At 45.9% G+C, this 22,121-nt stretch overlaps 1 protein-coding gene across 1 annotated transcript in view; it reads left to right on the top strand.

Annotated features, from left to right (window-relative positions):
• Positions 1–227: 227 nt before the first annotated feature.
• Positions 228–22,121, top strand: part of LOC119446748 (solute carrier family 2, facilitated glucose transporter member 1) — a 42,224-nt gene continuing 20,330 nt past the window's right edge. Inside the window, exons 1-3 of the mRNA XM_037711280.2 lie at positions 228–384; positions 13,665–13,763; positions 16,256–16,541. Of these exons, the coding sequence (XP_037567208.1) occupies positions 364–384; positions 13,665–13,763; positions 16,256–16,541 (406 nt within the window). The 5' untranslated portion in view covers positions 228–363. The remainder of the gene's footprint in view (positions 385–13,664; positions 13,764–16,255; positions 16,542–22,121) is intronic.

Below are 22,121 nucleotides of genomic sequence, written 5' to 3'. Positions count from 1 at the left end.
GTAGGCGACCGCGACACGCGAACAGGTCGCGCGCATGTCCCGAAATCTCCACAGTTTTCTGAGCCTACTCATCGCAGGGCTTTGTCGGCACTTTAGCAGGTTGTCAACCGTATAAGGCGGCAGGCAAAGATGTTCGCACACCCCGGGATGTAGCGTCATCACGGCCGATCCCGCTCCTCCGGAGGAGGTGTGTGTCGTCGTGTGACGGGGGTTCCTTCGGTTTGGCCGCGGTCGGCGCTATCGGCGGCGGCGGCCTCTCCAACGACGAAGGCGCGGGCGCCTGGGGACCAGCGTCGGCCTCCTTCGCCGTCAGACGCCGCGAAAGACAGCCGTCGGGCGGGAAGCGGCTATCCGCAGCAGGCGATGCCCTATCAGCAGCAACAGGTGAGCACTTCAGCCGGCACCGCGGGCTACGAGGCCGGGCGCAGGACTTCATGGATGGATTCACCGTGACCAGATGGGACGCGCGAAGGATTGACTATTGGTTATGGATCAGCAGTTATAAAAGGGGGTGGTTGGCAGTGCATTCTGTCCTCGACACTTCGTTTGTGCTGTCCTTGGTATTTCTTTTTTTTTTTCGTGTCATAGGTACCGCTTTTGCACGGGTATGCTAGCAGCGCGTTACCACAGCCATGGACACGAAGAGCTCCTAGTGGGACTCTCCTCAGAAGCGGCTTGCAGCACAAAAGCTTTGGGTATGCGAGTGGTTGTGATGTGCTCTACGCTGTCCACCTATTCACTTGTATGCTCAGTGCGCGTCTAAACTATTGTGCTTGCAAACTGCATAGTGTAAGGTGATTTGGGTATATTGTATAACACCAGGACACGAAGGGCGCCAGCGACAGTATATTTGCTGTACTTGCGGCGTCATTTTGTGGTATTGGGACTAGTTAACCACATCTTAAGGTGTGGATAACTGGCCTGGAATTTTATCAAATTAATTGCACCAGGAAGCACTTAGCACTTCCAAGTAACCGACGAGATGGTTCGTCCCTTGAATTACTTGCAGGATATGGAATGCAGTAGAAAGCATCAGATACCGATTAGCTCATGCACATTATTGAAAGGCTTCATTTCACATGTGCATTACCGTTCGAACACAAAAATTGCTTCAAGCCTTATAGAAGCCCACCGTAAACGTAAATTCTGCGTAGCCCTACTCCGCATTGAGCAACCGTTGCCTAGATTCGCTAAGCCTCCAACGCTTCGCATAAGACGCCTTCTTCACATCGGCCACGATAAAGTACAGTAAATTATCCGATTTACGCCGAGAGGTTACTTTGTGCCAGCCTTGAACACGAGTCCTGCTCTAATTCTTATATGCTTTTGTGAACGCTCTCCTGCAGCGTGAACTTGCCTCTTATGACACCGTTGAACAGCAGCTGGGTTGTTCCTCAAGAATCCTAGATACGTTATAGAAGCGAAAAAAATTTGAATCACGGTTATAACCAATCGCAGTTCGTAAATATTTTTACAAGAATGAATATTACAAGTCAGAAATTGCGGATATTTAATCAAAATAGCGAAAAAAATAACGTCTTGTAAAACATACATGATGAGCAAAAAAAAAAAAAGTGGCAAACGTAATTTTTCCCCCAATATGATGCATCAAATCGAACTCAGAAGCATGATTTCGTCTGCTATTTAGATAACTTTAAGTAGAGGACACAGTTGTACTTGAACTGAACAAGGATAATCAGAACTACCTACGTGGAGGGTGATTACGGGCTTGTGGTGTTACCACTGAATGCCCTAGTGGACATTATCTCAAATGCCAAGTGTTAAATAAATAATGAAGAAAGAGACAGGCGCTGCGCTATAGTATCTTTTGAGATTATATTTGATGCCGCTTCAACGGATTCACTAGATCAAGGCCTATTTTCTGAGACAAAGAGAGAGAGAGAGAGAGTGAGAGAGAGAGGCTCTTTAACAAATCCTGGATAGATTTACCTGGTGGCATGCCTTGCATGCTACTCCAGAGGTATGATGAAAAATACGATGATGTGCACATTTCACAACACAGATACACAACATGCGTACACAAAACATACCACTCAACAAAACACAATACTCGACACTCCACTAAAGTGTCTCATTGAGACCGGTGTCTCTAAGGGATCTCGAGAAGTGCCTTCGTTGCGCGAGTTGCACAGGCGCGCTAATCCATGGGCAAAGAACGTGTCCTAGCTCTATAGGGATGACAGTCCTTGTTTGATGGTCAGTACTAACATTAGGGCCGTCCTTCGTGCGCTAAGTAACCTGCAAGCGCAAATTAAGTGAGCTATGTCTTCCAGAAATTTGCATGTAGGGCACAGTGGCGACCTTATCCCTTTGATATTAAGTAGGATATATTGATATATATAGTGTTTGCTACGTTTTGGCGAATTCGGTATATAGATACGCCTGATCGCGCGTGTGTTAAAACAACACGGCATGCGAAACTCGCACGTAAGACATTTAGTAGTTACATCGACTTTGTGGCTTAGTGTACCTGCATGTGAAACAAAACATGTAATAAGGTTGTTTAAGCTAATATTCGTACATTGTTAAGCTTGCGGCTGAATTTAATTTGCGGTGGGGTGGGAACTCCTCTTTAGAATGTGGTCAATGAATCACAATGCTGTGTACAAATGCAGTTGGTGTCAGTTTAAAATGAGTTTACAGTCTGTTGTTAAGACGTTTTTTGCGTACATACTGTGGATATTCTCTTCTCAAGGAACACAGGCCGTATGTACAAAAGAATTCGTTCTCTGGAATGGTTCGCAGAGTTGGTCGCCAACCAATCTTAATAGCCACCAGCACGTTATTAGCGACAGCGCTCGAATAATGACAAACTGTTCTCATGGACAAAAACCGTTGTTTATTCATCCACATATTTCTTTTGCGACTTGTTAACTTTTGTTTAAAACAGATTTGACGACATTTGCTACTTTTAAAACGCGTGATTTCGGTGTTTAGTTACATAAGGGCGGGAAATAGAGTCTGCATAAGTGTTAACTGAAACATCAATGCATTTCGCGACAGATTTAGAGGATGTACTTCTCAAAACTGGTGTTGAGCACAGAACTCCTACTAAATGAATATTACTCGACTTCAGTGCCGCAATTGAGACATGTGCCCTAAATTGAATTATTACGAAGTTAGTTTAAGGTATTTTCAAAATAGGTAACGACACTACAATTTGTCTTGTCCGTATTGTTCGTCTATTCAAGTAAGCTAGCTGATGTGACAGAATTGCGATATCTTCCACAGGATATCTTTAAAAACCTGTTTTAATTAAAATCTGTAACCGTGTGTTTCGAAGGTGCTACAGTGACGCTAACCGTCTAAGGAAAACTTTGATGTTGGCGAACGTGACCATTTTCTGAATCGAGGGTTCAGTTACAAGAAAGAGCGATAATAAATTTATTTTTGAACAGGGGGGTAGCGACTTGACCTGCGGGGAGAGGGGAAATGTAAGGGAGCTAGGTAAACGCCGCAGTATCGAGGCCGAGCATTCAAAACTCCACATAGTAAGCCGTATATTGTTGCCCCTTTCTGGACAAATTTGTGACAAGAGAACTTCTTTGCTTTATTCGCTGATTACGGCCTCATATTGGTGTAGGCTGACCATACACACGTAGTTTAACATTAAATTGTTGCTGTTGTATTTTTCAGTCAATTTTATTTGGTGTTGTGTGCTATCATCGCTACGTAATATATATTTACCAACATTAAGAACGTTCAAGTGACGTTTGCTTCTGACGATAAAAAAAAAAGATGAAATGACGTGACGCACCCATCATTTAGGCAAAACTGGCATTGTAATTGAATTCTGCCTGCGCACTTAAGTATTGAACTTCCCTCAGTACTGCTTCAGTTAAAGCCATATCAATAAAGCAATCCACACTGGTCAGAAGGCAAAAGGAAGCTGTAGCATCTATATATATAGCGGCCTGCCATCATACGCAAAACAAATTAAGAAAAATTTTACGCGTAACGTCAAATGAAATATGAAATATTAGCTATGGCACGGGCGAAAGCAGACATAAATAATAGAAAGAGACGCTCAATAACGCAGTCTATGACGTTGTTACACAGCGCAGAGCGTAGCAAGAACAAGCTCCATGAGCTTGCTCCAGAGTTGGAGCACACGCGACTCTCTAGAGGACGTGGTTGACCCTTCCTGACCTGCCCGAGAAAGAAACTGGGAAGAAAGTTCCTCACAAGACCAGTCGCATTTGGGCACAACGAAGCATGCAATGCCCGCGTGGCGCAACACCTTGCAGGACGTTCACCGTCTATTCGGGGATTCACTGCGAGGCCAATTTCGCGGAAAGAGCCGCTCATCCGCGCAGTATGCTCTGTCTGGGCGTCTCTCTAACACAGAGTGTGAAGTGCGTGGCCACTTGCGTTGAGAAACGACTCTTGTGCCTTGCTTATGCTTAAGCTACTCTCATAACCTTTGCGTTGCGAGCTGCACAGCCGAGGTCGTTGTCGGTGGTCCATTGTGCAAGCCTCAGCTGCTTTCTAACGTGAACCACGACCCGTGATATGCAGACTTAGTCTGAACACGTTTTCCTGAAAATTCTCGGGGGTATCAGAAGAAAAGTTTCGTTTATAAACTCGAATACGTTGTCGTCGTGGCCCCCAGCGGGTCCCGTATTTCGTTACAAAATGCCTCTCGTGGAGGAAGGCTAGCACCTTGTGTATGAGTGCGAAAAAAAGTAAACGCAACATGGCACTCTCGTCTAAGGTAATAACTTCAAAATTTGACATGAAGAACCAGTAGCATAAAGCCGAAAAATGGGTTAGCAGGACTTCTTGTAGTCCTAGTTGGATGCGCGTTCACCTTGAGGAATTCGGCGCAAAATGACGGACGCGCTGGCCAAACAAACAGGATAACTTTCACGCCCGTCTCATGTGTCCATATTGTTAGCACCAAGCTTTTTAGACGAATAGTTATCAATCAATCAATCAATCAATCAATCAATCAATCAATCAATCAATCAATCAATCAATCAATCAATCAATCAATCAATTTTATTTTCGCAGCGAGATACACTGTGCTGACCAGCAATCGTACTCACTGACTTTGAACTTGGCCGAAATAAGCATTCCTGGCACCCGCATGCGCTCATGTAATGATGGTGCGCTTCCATATATGTGCTCTTCACGTTCTCTAACCTTAGAGCCAGAGTTGCCTGAATACAGTTCAACCAAAGAACCACTTAACCACAGAACCAAGTTTTCTTTACTGTTATATCACTCACTCACTCACTCACTCACTCACTCACTCACTCACTCACTCACTCACTCACTCACTCACTCACTCACTCACTCACTCACTCACTCACTCACTCACTCACTCACTCACTCACTCACTCACTCACTCACTCACTCACTCACTCACTCACTCACTCACTCACTCACTCACTCACTCACTCACTCACTCACTCACTCACTCACTCACTCACTCACTCACTCACTCACTCACTCACTCACTCACTCACTCACTCACTGATGAATCGGCTATGGAAAAAAAGATTTGGAACGACACAATGAAGACCTGACGCGCTGCTACAGTTTTATCTCCACTGGCGAGGACAACGCTGTGTCAGCACAAGCACACAGCTATCTGCTTTTACCTAACGCACTCTGATAAGGCCAGCACTCACGATGTCACGACCCATGAGTGCGCTCCGACGAAGTTTATACGATAACTTCACACCATCGCGAATGAGCACTCACATGCAATGGATCATGGTATGCTTCTGTTAACGTTTTGCTATTTGTTATTGCATTTTGCGTTTTGGTAAAAAACAATGAAGCTTTTAAGGAGATCGCATAAACGCCTCGGAAGATTGCGATACAAGGACCGTAGTAAAAAAAAAGTGAACTAGAAATCGTTTACAATATCCTGAATAACAATACGACTGCTTTTTGTCTTAATTGTAATCGAACGAAGCCGGCTTAGGCGTCGTAAATATTGCTATAAATGCTATCTTATAATGGACACGAATCTTTCTGAATAGAGAATTTCACATATGGAATCGCAAGGACAATGAATGAAGACATGAGCGCGAAAACACTGCGTGACCTTGACGATTTTAGTGGCATCTTGAGTGAGTGCAACAATATGATTTTTCGAGCATAAGAAGCGCACGATTCTGATAATGTAGTGGGCGTGTGCTTTCATGTTAAGTGTTCAGGATCGAAGCTGTCAATAAATAAACGCGACTATACTCGGTGAAGACTTTAGAGGTCAGTAAACTCTTCGCCCACATAGCCATATTGCACCTACTTTCTATGCCTCCACGCTCCAAATCCTAATTCGCGAGAGATGCCTACATTTAAATAAGGTTGCTTTACCATGGCGTCAAAGAAATGAGCGAACGTGATTGGCTGGCGCACCTATAAAACAAATTTTTAATTGTATAATTTGACAGTGGTGTATCTTAATCTGAGTTGTTAAGTTGTCACCGACTACAAGGTTGCACTACCTTTAAGTGCATTGTCTGTGCAGCTCAACTGTTGGTTATTGTTTGTATGGGTCCTTGATATAGCAGCGGCTCGGAATACGTTTTAATCACGTCATACTTTTCTTCTTATTTGGTACTGTCTCAATGGAGGCCAAATATCTATGATGTCACCAGGAGTCGAACAAGACTAACAATGGCTGCAAATCATTCTTGACGATCTTCGCAGCCTGCAATTTAGAACAGAAAAGACGAGGCGGCAAGAAAAGAACTTTGTATTGAAAGTAACGTCAACTTGCTGGTACTTAGGCGTGCTCCTTGTCCTCGCACAGAGCCTTCCTAGTCCCGACAGAGGAAGACGTCCATCACCCACTCTCAATTTTCTCTGGCTACGCCTCAAATAAAACGACTTCTTGAGCATCCGAAAGCCTTGCACTTAACATGAAATGCTTTGGACAACCTGCTTATCTCGAGCACCGGCCTAAATTAATTCTCAGCTTGGTTCTGCCGAAGTCGAACGAGCCAAGTCGCTTGCTTGAAAGACAACGCAATGAAATGGGCTTGGTGACATATATTTACTCTCTTTTCCTTTTACATGAATAGAAAAAAATTGCACACTGCAGTAACATGGAGACAACGACGAGAAGAAGCACATGCACTTGCCCCGACTTCATCATGCGCTAAAACTTGCTTTCTATTCGCTTAAACATTCATGCCTTTAATATGCTACAAACACAGTTTACAAGGAAGAACGAAAGTAACACACCTCCCTACGTCGTCATACTTATGCCCCTCCCCTGTCTTTCTTTGTACGTTGTGCGCCTATAAAAGCATAAGAAAAATACAGATCTAACACACATGTTGGAATATGTGAAGTGAAGCTTTTGTCACTTAGGCAATTAAATGCTACGTATACAATTGAATGCAATTAGTATAATGGTGTTCACTTCCAGCCCTATATGCAACGTATAATCTCATGTAATGTTCATGTTTATACACCGCCCAGGTAAATGTTTTGATCTCATGCCAAGGCAATGTTTATGTTTATTAAGTACACAGTTCATAAGCTATGCTGTAATGCAAACAAAAAGTCAGGCGGGTGCATAGTTTGAAATGTCGACGCAGCGATATCAGTTGTACATGTATGATACTCGTCGAGGAAGTAATGGTGATGAGACGTATACGCATAGAAAAGCACGCGACACATATTTAAGGACACTTAAAACCTCTCTACTTATTGTGTCACTGTGACACTTACCCATTCTGGATGATTGCCCAAGAATGTGGCCAGCACAATAAAAAGAAAAAAAAATCAACCACGCAGTTACCTATCATACGCTGTTCCAATGAGACATGTGTTTTAGAATACTTATGAGCCTACATTATATGTTCAGGTTTTATGTCGAGATGTATTGTTTGAATACGCAGAAGAACAGGTGCACTCACTGGTACTTTTTTTTATTTCTTGACATGCATAAATAAGGATACGTTGGCACCAATAGATGGTGCAGGACTACTTTATTGCATGGGTGACATGGATGTCGGTCAACGTTCAGTGTTCTCACCCCCGCTACAAATACTGAAAGGCGCCACGCAACTAACACCGTGATTTTAAGCGGTCCATCTGATCTTCCCCAACTGTGCGAAAACTGAACCTAGCAACTGTTAGCAAAGAGAAGTGCGTTGTACTTTGAACGGAGCGATTCAAACGAATCGACAGAAAAGCGAATGAAGCAGAGAGAAAAAAAAAGAAAGAAGGCTGAGTGCTTGGAAGAAATCCCGGCAGAGAGGTATACGGTGGGGTGGGAGGAAGGCTTTGCGGAAGTCAAACAGGAAGGCGGCGTCCGCTAATCGACACCGCCCCGCCGGCGCGCTTCGCCAAGGGTACGATACGCGCACTCGTGAAGGCTGTTGTACCGCCCTCTGGCGAGATCGAAACCACGACGGTGTTTTGAAGCAAGGAATGCTGCCTCGAAGCACGCGCTGCTCTTTTAGGGGGAAAAACTGCGTGGAAACGAGATATTCGCTCTTTTCACGGGCACGCTCTGAAAGCGAGTCGGTATCTTCTTACAGGAAATGCTTGTATAATTTTGCCTCAAGACACCCGCAATTGGTTTCGCCCGCCGTTGTTTTGTACTAGCTTAGATAACGTGACTTGCCTAATTTAGACCTTCCCTGGCACGCCATCTGTCCTTTAAGAACGTCCAATGCTTTCCTTTACTTTCGGGAAGACGGCTATCGCTCCTTCGTTTTCTTCTGACGCGTTACATCCTGTTTTTTTCTCCTCATCAGCATCAACGATAATCACTCACTCACTCAACATCACTCATCATCATCACTCACGCACTCACTTCACTTCACTCACCAATCACCACTCCTCACTCTCCCTCATCACATCACTACTAATCATCATCACATCAATATCAAATCAAAAATCAAATCAATCAATCAACAATCTTGAAAAAATAATTTGTACTACAGGACAACATGGGTCAAATGCTGGCAGTAACAAGAAAAGAATGCAGCAGGAAACAGTAAAAAGAGAAAACAAGGAAATAAAATACCAAGCTCTAAAATAAAAAGTGTACATACAACGTGGCGCAAAATGCATACATAAGAAAAAAACGAGGAGAAGCTCCTACTGGACTTGTGAATTATGTGACCGACTCTGAAAAGTGTAGTGCATTACATCGCGTAAGTGTGCGCTTTTTCTGGCTCTATTTTCTTTATTCCTTCTCTCCTTCTGTCACCTTTTATTCCCTTTCCCTTTTTCCCGAACACACAGTAACACTGGCTACCCTCCCCACTTCCCTTCTCTTCTTCCTCCTCCTCTTCGCGTCTCCTCTTGTGCTTGTCACAGCTACATTTTCTCAGCTGATTCCCTTTTGAATTACTCCTACAGCGGTATTTTCTATACTGTTTGGGAAAGCCGGCTCTTCTGCTGCCAGTTCTCTTATTTACTTTGTTGACCAAGTGAAAACAACAGTCTTTCCAGCGCGTCGTCGCCCGGAAGGCACGAGAAGCGGCGTATCTGCCGTAAACAAGAGGAGATTAGCCTGGCCCCGCTCTCAGAGAAATCGCGATAAGGACGCCGAAGTGGAGCTCCTGTTTCACGGGCGGCAACGTATAGTCGCGCAGAGGAGCGTAAGACATATCCCGCGAGAGAGATAGATATAAAGAAAGAATGCAAGAAATCCTGCATGGAAAAGTATCTGAAGCCTCCACTACATTTCCGTGGCTGAATGTTCCACGATCTACGTGCAGTCGCGAGCATAACTCTAAAGGCCACGTCATCATCGACAAATTGAAATTTCTTCAAGCACAGCCGTGCAACCTGGAATTGTCTCAATAGATTGCACTGGTCGAACAGGTGCAGGTGCGCTGTAGCATTTGATTTCAGCCTGCATGCCTAGTCTGCGACGAAAACAATTTTCTTTTGTAGCATCTGCAGTCCTCAGACTTTTGCTCTGACGGCACATACATAGTGAAAGTGAAAGTCTTTATTTCTTCGGTATCCTTACAGAAACAGTGGCAGGAGCAAGATGCATCGAGGCCTGACAGAGGCTCCTGCTACGTTGAAAGTGTTTGGCAACAGCGAAAGCTTACATGTAGCACAAAAGGAAATACAACAATATCGTTTTAAGATATTATAACAAAGAAAACAGCATTGTCAACTAACAGATTACGTGATAAATAGACACTAGAACTGAAATGAATCGCTGCTTCGTGAAATGTGAGATATTGTTACTGTATTACATATACTCAATATAAACATAAAAATACATCACAAATTGTCAACATGATAACCAGGCTGAAATCGATACTAAGTAAGATTGTACGGATGTTAGATCTTTAAACTAAAGATCTAAAGTGTCAAGCCCATGGCTATACATGTATATTACGAAACAGATGCTTCGCTTACACGGCTGTCAAAGATTGGCAGCCTCATAGGGTGCTACTGAGAATGCCCTGTCTGGATAACGTCTTTTGATTCCACTAACTTTGGAAAATTATAATTGCGACTCTGTACTTAAGACCCATGGTTCTTGTCCTTCCTTACCTATCATTTTTTTTTTTGTTCAGCGCATGTCCTTTTGTTTAGTTACTCTTCAGTAACGCAATTTTTATGCGTGCGCTACTGCTCTACAAGCTCCTCACTGTCCCAAAGCGCCAACACATCTATTTGTTTTAAGGAAACTCCACTGTCGACAGAGTACACAACTGGATCGGCACAAGTACTCGGGTGTACGCGACAGGACACTGAACATCAAACACATCGCACCACGATGCGACAAGATGCGCACACAGTAAGCGATCGAAATCAGGCACAATTTCTGACGGTGATCTAAATCAGGAGGATTTAGCTTCGCAAACTGCTCCGGCAAATGGTCCATCAGACAGAATGCAAGAAGCGAATCACCACTGCGAACGTGTCAAACATGGATGCATGTTTTTTGTTTGTTCTCAGCAAGCACAAAGCTAGCGTTCTAGCTGAATGTTTTCATGGCATGAAGATATAGCGGGGCCTATTACGCAGACTGAAAAATCTGTGTCGGCTGGTTCTATGTTTATTTCTATATGTACTTGTTTTTATGAAATGGGGGGGGGGGGGGCGGCAGGAAGCACCATATTACGTGGGTTAAATAAAACATTTTTTTTTATAAAACACGTTTATCTTCTCAAAGAAAGAATTGGGCCCGAGAAAAATAAACAAGTAAACAAAAAGTAAGAGCTGTGAGAAGTCGCATTGTTAACTTTCCTTGCCTTTGTTCTGAAGCGGGTACAACATAGTCAAGTGTTCCCCCAGATATTTCACTCGCTCATACAGGTAATGATGCTTGAGATGTGCTGTCAAGGGAAATTAAGGAAACACGAAAAAAACTTTAGCTTTCTCTGACCGTAAAGGTGGGCTAATCATTAATTTTCAAAAGTAATATTAAGGAGCGACACCCGTAGTCAAGTTAGTTTTATCGACAAGTGCCGGCTGAGTGACATGTCAGCGTAAGGTCACGGGGTCTCTGTTTCAAGAAACCGAACATCCCGAGCTCTACCCTCGTATCCGCTGACTCTGCGCCCAACGATCGCGGCCGGCTCGTGTAGCGAGCTTCATCGGCAACCGTGGCCGCATCTCTCCGGCCAAGGGAGCGCAGCCGTCCTTCATAAACAAGCTGGCCGGACCGGCGTTCGCGCTTGGCCGATCCCGGCGTCGCTCGCCGTGGGACTCGGCCGTGCTTGTATTTTTGGGGCCGCTTTGTGCACGCTGCACGAGTGGACACGCCGTCCCTCCGTCGTGGTGGTCAGCGGGAACCGGGGACAGCGCGGACGGCCGGTTGGCGGCGCTGGCGGCGACCGCTACGCGAAGAGCGCTGATGGATGCCAGGCACCAGAGATGCTTATGCCAGCGTGCGCACTGCTGCGAGTTGTTTCGCGCCGTTATGTAGCCTTCTGGGTGATCAATTCAGCGTGGCGTAATCAACGGCTGTCGAGAGGATAAGCGCAGCGCGTTGTTTTGCTGTGCGCGCTACAGAGGGCTCGGATGGGCTTTGCAGTCAGTGCATTCCTGTGTGAACATTTCAACCAACACCAAAAAAAGAGTGCGATTTGACACTACGAAAGTTATAGCGTACGTTGCTGCAGTGAGATCCTGACGAGCGTGTGCTTAATAGAAGTATCGATCGCGGTGCCTGGTCGTAGTATACGAGGGAAACCGAAATAGTACGTTACGGTATGTTGGCTGCGTACGAATCATGCTCAGTGATAATCTCAGGGTGTATATATGTCTCTTATCTGCAAATTTAATGTGCAGGGTAAACTTTCTTTCGGTGACGTAAATTGCAGTTTCTTCATTTCCATACTTTTGTTGTTATTTTCAAATTTATTGATTTTGCAATAGCTTGCAAGATGCCGGGCAAAACGATTATTCGCATTAAACCTATATGCTCAATTGCTTTAGCGTGGCGAACAGCGCAGACGACAGGTCGAGAAGGCAGAACAGAGTGCACGTGCTCCGTCTGTCTTGTGTGCCCTGTCGCGTGCGCTTTTTCCCATGCTTTTCACAAATCAAGTAGGCTTCCGTCTAGTCGTTTTTGTACAAATGATTCTCTTACACTTACGCAAAAAAGGTATGTCACCATATCGTTCGAGGCCCTTCGATCAGCCCTAGGTGTGCTGATAGCCTTCAAGACTGGCGCGTAATTTCTGATAGTCACAACGTTTATTTGAAAGCCGATAGCAGCCGCAGTACGATTTTCGCTTCTGTGCCACTGCGGCGTCACGTGCCAAAGTTGTCGTGGGCAAGAGGGAGAGGGGAGCGAGGATCACTGGCCGGGAATATCGGAGGCACGTGTCGCAGAGGGCCGCTTGCAGCAATCGATCCCAATGCTGCAAGTGCCTAGGTTTTGCCGTTTTGCTGCAGGAACTGCAAGCGGAGCGCAATATTTTTCTGTACGTTTTGTGTTAGGACACCTTGTTTTGTGTTAGGACACGATGTGAGCCGGCCGCCCACAAATATAAGGAAAGTGCTATCTTCAACGTTATTTTACACTTGCTTTGGAAAGATTAAAAATGGTCATCGTTGATATTTGCTTATCAAAATAGTGGAACTACTTTGCAGCGACATGATGTATTGTAGGGAGGAAGTGGGGAGAACGGGACAGTTTTCGCGTTTGAGTTTAATGCTTAGTGGATTTTTCATATAGATGCAAGGTGAACTGCTCTAAATTTGCACCAGACATAGCACAGAGCGAAATCAGTTTTTACGTGAAAGAATAGTTGATGAAGTTTAAAAGCATGGTGGCAGAAAACACTCCAGAAATGAATGTTTTGAATAGTTTTGTCCTTCCAAACATGACAACCAAAGTGCTAGTTACTTGAATTGTGCTATCGAAAGAGATTTTCATTCACTCGCACTACTCCACGACAAAGCGGGGGCAAATTACCACGGAAACTATATGTACACTGATGCTATTTGTCAATGATTTACTCAACTGCGTAGCTCAAGTGGTGTAAAAATTATTTAAACTGTCCCACTCCTCAAACCGTCCCACTTCTCCACTGCATATTAATTTACTTTCTGGAAGCCACCATACGATTATTATTGTAAGTGAAGTGTAAGGTTCATACTAACTTGTACAACCCGCGCCCAGATATATGTCTTCAATACGTTGCCAGTCCATTTAACGAATGCCTCTTTCTTTTTCCTCGCAGGGCCTGACGCCGACGCTGGTACTAGCAGTGCTGTCGTCCGCCGTGGGATCCGCCTTCCAACATGGCTACCACCTGGGTGTCGTCAACTCACCGCAAGAGGTGCGCATGCTTAAGAGTCTGAACAAGCACTTCTCGGGCAACTAGCCATGGTTTGGACCAACGGCTACTTGGAAGCTGCAAAAGAAAGCGATAGTGATACTCACAACTGGGAACCCGAGTGGTATTAAGGAAAAGAGAAAGAGAGTTCGATCATTTTTCTGAACACATTTCCCCAAACGGTGCTCCCGCTCAGGACAGCATGGTGCACTCTACCACTTCACAGAAGGAAAAAGTAACCACAGTATAAAAAAATGACTCTCGATGCTTCAATGAAGGTATGATAATTTCTAGTCAATACCTGTTTACTGCAGAGCAGCCGCAGTATAACTTTTTTTTTGCGAACGCTACCCTTTAGCCCCATATATACTGCTCACTCCGGGACAAGCTCTTCTGCCCCAAGAAAGCAGAGTGCCACACGCGCCGTGAACGAGGCGCCAACGCTGGGCCAAATTACAAAACCGACTTATCAGTTTCCGAAAATAACCCCACGAAAGCAAGGGCAATTAAAAAGGGGCCCTCTGGTGCGCCAGCGAACGCCAATTGGGGTGCGCGAGACCGGGTGAGAGCCCAGAGTTGTCAAAACACAACGAAATATATTCTTCAAATAAGGCAGTCACATACACACTTCGGCTAGAAACATCACAATGCAATTCAGATGGGTGTTAACAAAACACTGGAAAATAATTAACGATAAGCACTAAGAGTCCAATACGTATAGTACAGAATGAATAGGAACACAGTGTCCACTCGTCTTCCCTCGTGCTGGTCTTGAGCCGGACGATCTCGGCGTAGCTCGAGGCAAATCTTGAAGAAGGAACTTCTTCCGGAAATACAGACACTCGATGAATTCGTCGGTTAGCTTGCCGGGTAATCCCCTTTTTCCGCAGACGGTCAGTCTTCACGTCACATCTTTTCACGGGTGCCGTCTGATCCCCCTACTGATTCCCGCATGGCGTTTTTATTGCCTTCGCGGGCGCTTCTCGAACTTTCTGATCCTGATCCCATAGCAGTCGCGGTCCCATAGCATGAGCAAAGCCTGGAAATCCTCTAGACATTTCTCGCATTTTCGACCGCGGCTCCGAAGACTCTTCGAGAAGGGTGGTGAGTCATCCATTGGCGCAAGCCGGGTTGTCGTCCTCCCTCTCTATCCCTGTTCGCCGTGAGTCTCGCTCTGAGAGGGTGTTTCGGCACGCGCGCTCTCTCTCTCTCTCTCCTCGTAACCTTCGTCTATCTTGTTTAAGCTTCTAGACTCCGTTGATCGCGTCGGCTATCTGTGGCGTATGCGCTCTCTCCCTCTGTCGAAGCTGCCGCGGGACCGACGTGTTCTTTCGTTGGCTTTCAGGACACGCGGCGCGCGCTTTGATTTAGCGCACTTTTGTGACAAAGATGTTCACAAGACAATGAGCTCGAGCTGGAGCCAACGTCTCGACAAGTGGACTTGTCATCGTCTGGGTTGTAATTGACGAATAGAAGACGAAGACAAGGTTGTTGCCGTGACGAAGCCAAGTCCCTTTGCCGAAACGCTGACTACAAAGACACTCCAACAACTGTTTCTCCTGCCCCGAGAGATATAAACCACCTTACCGCGCCAACTGATGCTGCCTGCATGAACAACATAATAAAGCAGTCACCAAAATCACCCTATTTGGAGGCCTATACACGCGACATTGCCCCAACAGACAAGTAACGCCACTTGGACTTGAGCGACTCGAATTACGCTTGCTTCTCACTGCTTTATCCCCCTTCGTGTCAGAAGGACTCTATCCGCAGTACCAGCTCATCCATACAAGGTGGTTTGAAGAGAAAAGCTGACAGCAGAGTAGTCGCTTCCAAGTGTTTCCCGACATTTAACCCTTAAACTTTTGTTCATTACTAAGGACACGTAGCCAGTACAAAGCTGCCAGCGCCAGTACTCTGGCAGCATCGGAAGTGATTTGTTACGTGTTGAGCGTTCACGAAATATGGATGGCAGGTCTACAGTACAGCGTTGCTACGAGCAGAGCTTGGTAGGTAAGGCCAACGTGACCGCGGGAGTCTCGACAAAATAAAAGATTTGTTTCTATCTAGAAGATGGTGCTCTGGTAGAAGCATCGATGTCAGGTCTCCGCCATGCAAAGCCCGCCTGAATCTAACAATGTCCTCGTCTTGCTGTACATTCTTGTTTTCGCGCGTGGTCTAGATCGTGAAAAATGACAGAGGAGGAGAGAGGCGCTTCACTGCCTCTGCTCTATCCTTTTTTTACGTTCCATACCACGCGCCAAAAGAAGAGTGTACAGCAAGCCTAAGCACCAACTTGCCCAAGAAGACGTTCTTTTTGGAATGTCCTCGTACTGTTTCTCCTTCTTGAAACGAATTATAGCAGCGTTTCTGTGCTGAGTATAATTTGGTTACCACTCGAGCGTTCTTCAAGCTTAGTAATTTTCTTTGCAGACGTAGTATGTGTGGGCACATCCAGCCTCTTGAATAGAACCCACTGCCGCGTTCGTATGCAGGTGCTGGAGTCGTTCATCAACGAAACGTTGGCGGAACGCTTTGGCGAGCCGACGCCGCGCAGCGCGGTGACGCTGGTGTTCAGCGTGTTCGTGGCCGTGTTCTGCGTCGGGGGCATGCTGGGCGGTCTACTCACCGCAGTCGTGGCCGACCGGTTCGGCCGCAAGGGCGGGCTCATGCTCAACAGCGGCCTGGTGTTCGCCGCTGCCGCGCTGCTCACGCTGGCCAGAGGAGCCGCGTCCTGCGAGCTACTCGTCGTTGGACGCCTGGTCGCGGGAGTGAATGCCGGTCAGTTCGTTGGCACGCGCTAAAACCATTCCTTTTCAACTTTGTGGAACGCACAGAATAACATCTCAGGCGAATAGTATACCCACAGTACTAGACTACAATATTGTGCTATCGTAATTTTTTAAAAAAGAAGTGCTTTTTGTGGAGTTGGGGCGGGTTTTTATTCTGTGGTCGGCGGTTAGACTGCACATAGTGTCGCATCATGTGATGTTGCTTTAAACAAAAGGAGAGAATCAAACATATATAACTTTGCGATCGTTTTCGATGATTTCTGCACATTTCGTTAACCTTTAAAAGGGCATAAGTGACATTGTACGTGAGTTACTGACTCTTTTTCTATCCTACACTACTGTAATTTATTGTTATGCAGGCGCTTTCGTTCCATGGTACAATGACATGATAATCACTACTTCACGTGAATTTATCGATTAGATTAACAGGGAGATACATGTGCGCTCACGCAACGGACACAAAGGATGCCTGATGTAATCGTCCTAACGGCTGGTAGAACGCACTGCTCATGTACGCGTGTTGCTTTATACCATGGCAGTTGTGAACTGCGCCTTGCGGATGTGGATCCAATGTGAGAAAGTCAAATACACTTATGCACTTATTGCATTATGTTTCACTTGATCGCCGACCTGATATCGTATTTTATTGACATGCTATATGAAGACAAAAGTTCATTGAAGTCTTGAGTGCATGCAAGTAGGTTATGAGTGGATGATTCAATATGTGGAACTGTAGTGCCCCTATTTGCACTCATCGCTCTACCAATAGGCGACTGACTGCAACATAAATTTCCATATCAAATGGTACGACCTGGCAGCGTAATTTCTCTCTGCGCGAAAAATATAACCTCCACAGATGCTCTCTCTCTCTCCGTTGGCCTAGGAACCCCCCAGTGTCGCTTGCTCCGCCGCACGCTATAATATCTGTCACACTACTGTCACAAAGTGGTGTATTTTTGTACCTTTACATTGCGGAAATAAGCGAGCCTTCAAAATTGGAGGACGCTTAAGCTTCGCCTGTAAGAGTGGAACGCGATAGCGTTATCGGGCTCCATTCGCATCACATTTTTCTTTATGAGTAGGCTTTACTGCAACACACAACGTGGGAAAGCCAGCATTCAAAGACCAAGCTTACACTGATCCCCTTAAAGTCAGCTTCACCTTTAAACACAATACATTTTTGTCACAAGGCATGGGAAGACATTTTTACAGGAGCAATTTAAGCCGTCTTGCATCAAAATGCGAAGGCCCTAGGACCTTTTTTTTTATTATTTTATGAATTGTTTGCTGTTGCCCCGAGGCGCGCGCGTGTCAAAAAATTTAGAAAGGCTTCGTTTGCAACATTCCCCTCAATGTTGCCTAGAACCAAAGTACAGCGAAACACCATCAGAATTGGAGGACGCTTAAGCTTCGCCTCTAAAAGTGGAACGCGATAGCATTCAAAGATCCCTGGCTGCTTATCAGACATTTTTCTCATATATTCAAATTACAATCCGACGTTATCACGTCTGTAGGTTGTGGTTAAGTCGTACTTTACCATTTTTCTGACGGATTTTACTTTGAGAAATTCAATTTTTGTTCGCTAACGCCTTGCGGCACGTGGAGGGTGTGTGTGGTCCGGGTGGTTCAGGATGATGTGGTTCGGCATGATTATTTCCGCCAGACGCGCCGATGCTTAACGCCCAAGCCGACGCCGGATTCTCTGCGACACGGGGCCCTTAACGCTGTCGCGTTAAAAATGTTGTGTGAACTGTAGCCACTTCTGGGGCATACATACAGCTAGGGCTTCACGAGCCGATAGTCGCGCATCCGCGGAGCACCTATCTTGCTTTGGCACTTAGAGGCACCTCTTCAATTTCAGTCCAGGAGGCGCTTTATCTCATCTGTGGAGTGGTGCTTCGCACTTGGCTTCAGCGCTTCTATCGGCTCTGTTTTCGAGGACGGTGCATGCCCGTCAAGAAACACTATTCGCTAGTATGATCCCGTCAGAACTATAGCATCAAGCCTCATCAATGCTGTTGGTAGACCGTGTTGAACTCACAGTTATCGAAGACGATTCTGCGCGCTTAGCAGTGTAAGAAAAGTCAATGATCTCTCTCAATGTGAAGTTCGTCGTGGGCGATCGCTGGGCGTTTCGATATTGTGACTAAAAGACATAAAAAGGATTTGCCGTACGCAATATTTGATCTTCAGATCAGAAATTGGCGTTGCTCAGAACTTTCCTGTTCACGTGAAGAAGTAATAGCACTCAAGTATTTACATCATACGGAAATATCTATGTCGAGTTCTGTGCCGGTAAATCACCTAATAATATTTAGTGGAGAAAAAGAGGTTATAGCGCCGGTAGTTGGTACGTGGTACATGCGCAAACAGCGGTCGGCAAAATGATAACTCATGAGCTTTTTTGAGTTCACCAATCTCGATATACAGTCTGTCACTACTGCAGACGTGAACCCTCAGGCGAAAAGTATTCCACTTTGCAATCCTTGTTTCCAAACAGACGCGGGGCATTTAGACATATAAAGGTATAGCGCATACTTCCAGCAGGATCTTGCCGTTCCCTCCAGATCTTGGTGGTTTTTCGGTGGGCAAACACTCATTCTTGCAGGGTAACAGTTATCACGAGCAAGCAAGCCATGACTATCGGTAAACGTTTACAGGGATACATGTGGCGAGTGTGCTTTCTTTGACATGAAAGCACACGAAATACACTCGTGAGTGCGGCTGCGCAGTTGACCTGCGTCATAGATAGCTAGAATAACCTGTGTCCCATTGAGCAGAAGAGCTCCAAGAACACTCCAGGGGGGACGGACGCCCGGAAAGATAGCACGATAAAGGACCATACAGTGAACTCTGAGTCACCTTGCCATGTAGCACCTAAGCCTTCTCAATTAATCTACAATTTCCGCTACAGTGTCTCCATACCCCCGGCGTATTACACAACGTGGGTTATTATCCAAAATAAAAAAATACCACGGATCTTGATAGGCTCCTTCATGTAAACAAATAAACCATATGGAATAGAACTCCTTACAACCTGAAAACTGTATACATATATATAGTCTGCTAGGAGAAATAAAACCGAGATTTTATTTTGTTTGACAGCGGATAGAAGAAGGGGTTGGGGGGTTGGGGTGGAGTGATAACCAAAAGCAACAGCTGCCGTTATCTGGCGTTGGATTTATCGATACTCACGGGGCTCTTTCGCGGATGCATTTACAATAGATACTCATAATTGTACGCGCAAGTAAGCCAATTTTCTAGCTGAGTTGCCAAGGAGGCATGCGGAAGCTGCTGGTCCTATCTTCACATGTAAAAAGCGAAACTGTGCAATTTTTTTTTTATTGCGATAGAAATTAGACGGACGCTTGAATTGCATTCGCGCCGTCACCGTTGGCGCCGTAGTCGTCGTGCTACACCGCTATCGGCGGCGCAGGAACTGCCCGCGCGCGCCAGCTTTGAGGGTCTTCAGAGACGCGGAGTGCGTTTGGCTGCAAAAACGACGAAGGGTGGACTCACTCTCAACGCTTTGCTCAGTCCGCTCGGTGCTGACAGCGTTATGCCTTCCGCTGATATGAGCGTTGTGCGCTGACATACTGTAAGCACACTAGTACTTCGGCTGTGTATGCAGTGGTCTGAGTGGAACGGACAATAAATGACAAGCTAACGTTATCTAATTTTTGAGCTTTTAAGGACACCAGGCCTGCACACGCGGCTGTAGCCTGAACTAATGTTTACAGTGCTACAAGTGCTACTATACTGTGCGCTGAAAGTATGTGGTGATAGTGACCGGCTGTGACTGTGCGTCTGTGCTCCCTTTGTTTTTCTCTCTCTGTCTACTTTCCTATCTCTTTGCATCCCATTGTCCTAGCTCTCTTCCCAGCGTAGAGTAGCAAACCGAATTTTCCATACTGGTCAACCTCTATACCTTTCCTCTTTCTCTCTCTCACCGGGTACTGACTAACGCCGACGGGAAACATATCGTGCACCAACGAGATATGACGCCAGCGTTGTGAGACGCCTGGTAGCTGTCATGATGCTGTTATTTTTGCCCAGCAGCTGGTTGCCTTGCGTGCGGCGTCACGCCAACATGTCGTACCTCGTCCAAGGAGGCAGAGCGCAACGCTTAAACCTTGCTATCGCTATGAATGCTTCGCACCACCCCCTTCCTCCCTTTCCCTTGGGCGACGCTGCCAAGCTTTCAATTTATCGTCACTAGTTCAGTTTGAGCGGTGAATTAAATTTATGCGTAAGTCAAATGAACCATTGAGCGAATTGCAGCTCCGCTAACATGAAACCTGGGGAGGTGCGAAGCATGCAGTTATGCACCGCTAATGGCCTCATATCCCCTTAAGCAATGGCTCATAACCCCGTAAACGCGGCCTCCCTATTACGACGACAGAAGAGAAGTGAAATTTTACGCTGGAATGATCAGTGGCAACGCAGCAAGCTGCGGAAGACGACGACGCTCGAGCCAATCCTGGTGATGATAGTTTTCTGTGCACAGGCGATTTCGCCTAGCCATATATACAATTTCTCCTAGACATATAAAGCTTCGCTTTAAAAAGAAAAGGGCTACATGCACCTTTCAAATCAGCTTTCTGGCTTCGGTAACTGTTGATTCCTTCGTATTTTGTTCATGATGAGAGAGATCGTTAAGACTGCGCTATTCAAGTGGGCAAAACCATTATAATAAGCGTTAGACCGCGACCGAATAGCTGGGCTAGAGTGCTACAAAAATGTATGGAAAAATGGCCCAGCTAACCCAATCTAATGGGGCGTGTCACCAGGTGGCACCTCTTGAATGGGGCCGCCGTTGAAATTTGGGGTAATGGCTGGCAGTCATGCGCATGCACGGAGAAACTAAGGTACGCGGCTATGTTCGCCCTCGCTTCGTGCCGTCTGCGCTGCTATACAGCCTCACAAATCCCTTTGTCACTTAGGGCTATCTCCTGCCTCGTTTACAGAGCCCTTGAGAGACAACGAGATAAGATTGCCCACGTGGCAAACAGCACGTTCCTCGCGTGTGCCCAGCGTCTCTTGAGATACTCGCACATTGTTGGCAAGAGAAAACGGGGTGACAGCATCACCGCATGCCGCGAACTGCGCAGCAACATCAACATAAATCTCGAGTTTCGAGCTCCACTACGAAGACGGGTCCTGAGCCGGGCCCTTGATTGCATTTCTTGGCAAATGCCATGGTGAGATCTGAGCTGACTCGACTGAATCTCAAAGCGCGCGACGTCGGCGGCGAAGCAGCCGGCAAGAAAGCGACAAAAGCATCAGCCGACTTCATTGCAGACACCGCCGGCGTCCAACACAATCGCTTCCTCAGGCGAAGGTCAAGATAACAGACGTTATATGCGCAATTAGATAACGGACCTGCACACGTCAAGTGTAGGTGCAATCAAAGTTCAACTCTTCTTTCACTAAGGCTTCGACTTTTTGAGATGCAGCTTTCACGATGCATTTTTCTCAAGTGTTTCTTAAAAGCTACATGCAAAATGACATGACCAACCATGACACGTATACGTAGCAGTTAAGCGAAGACGGGTAGCTAAAAATAATA

This window comes from Dermacentor silvarum, chromosome 3 (assembly GCF_013339745.2).
Source record: "Dermacentor silvarum isolate Dsil-2018 chromosome 3, BIME_Dsil_1.4, whole genome shotgun sequence".
Classification (NCBI taxonomy): domain Eukaryota; kingdom Metazoa; phylum Arthropoda; class Arachnida; order Ixodida; family Ixodidae; genus Dermacentor; species Dermacentor silvarum.
The sequence above is the reverse complement of the archived record's forward strand: the minus strand, read 5'-3'. Positions and strand labels throughout refer to the sequence as shown.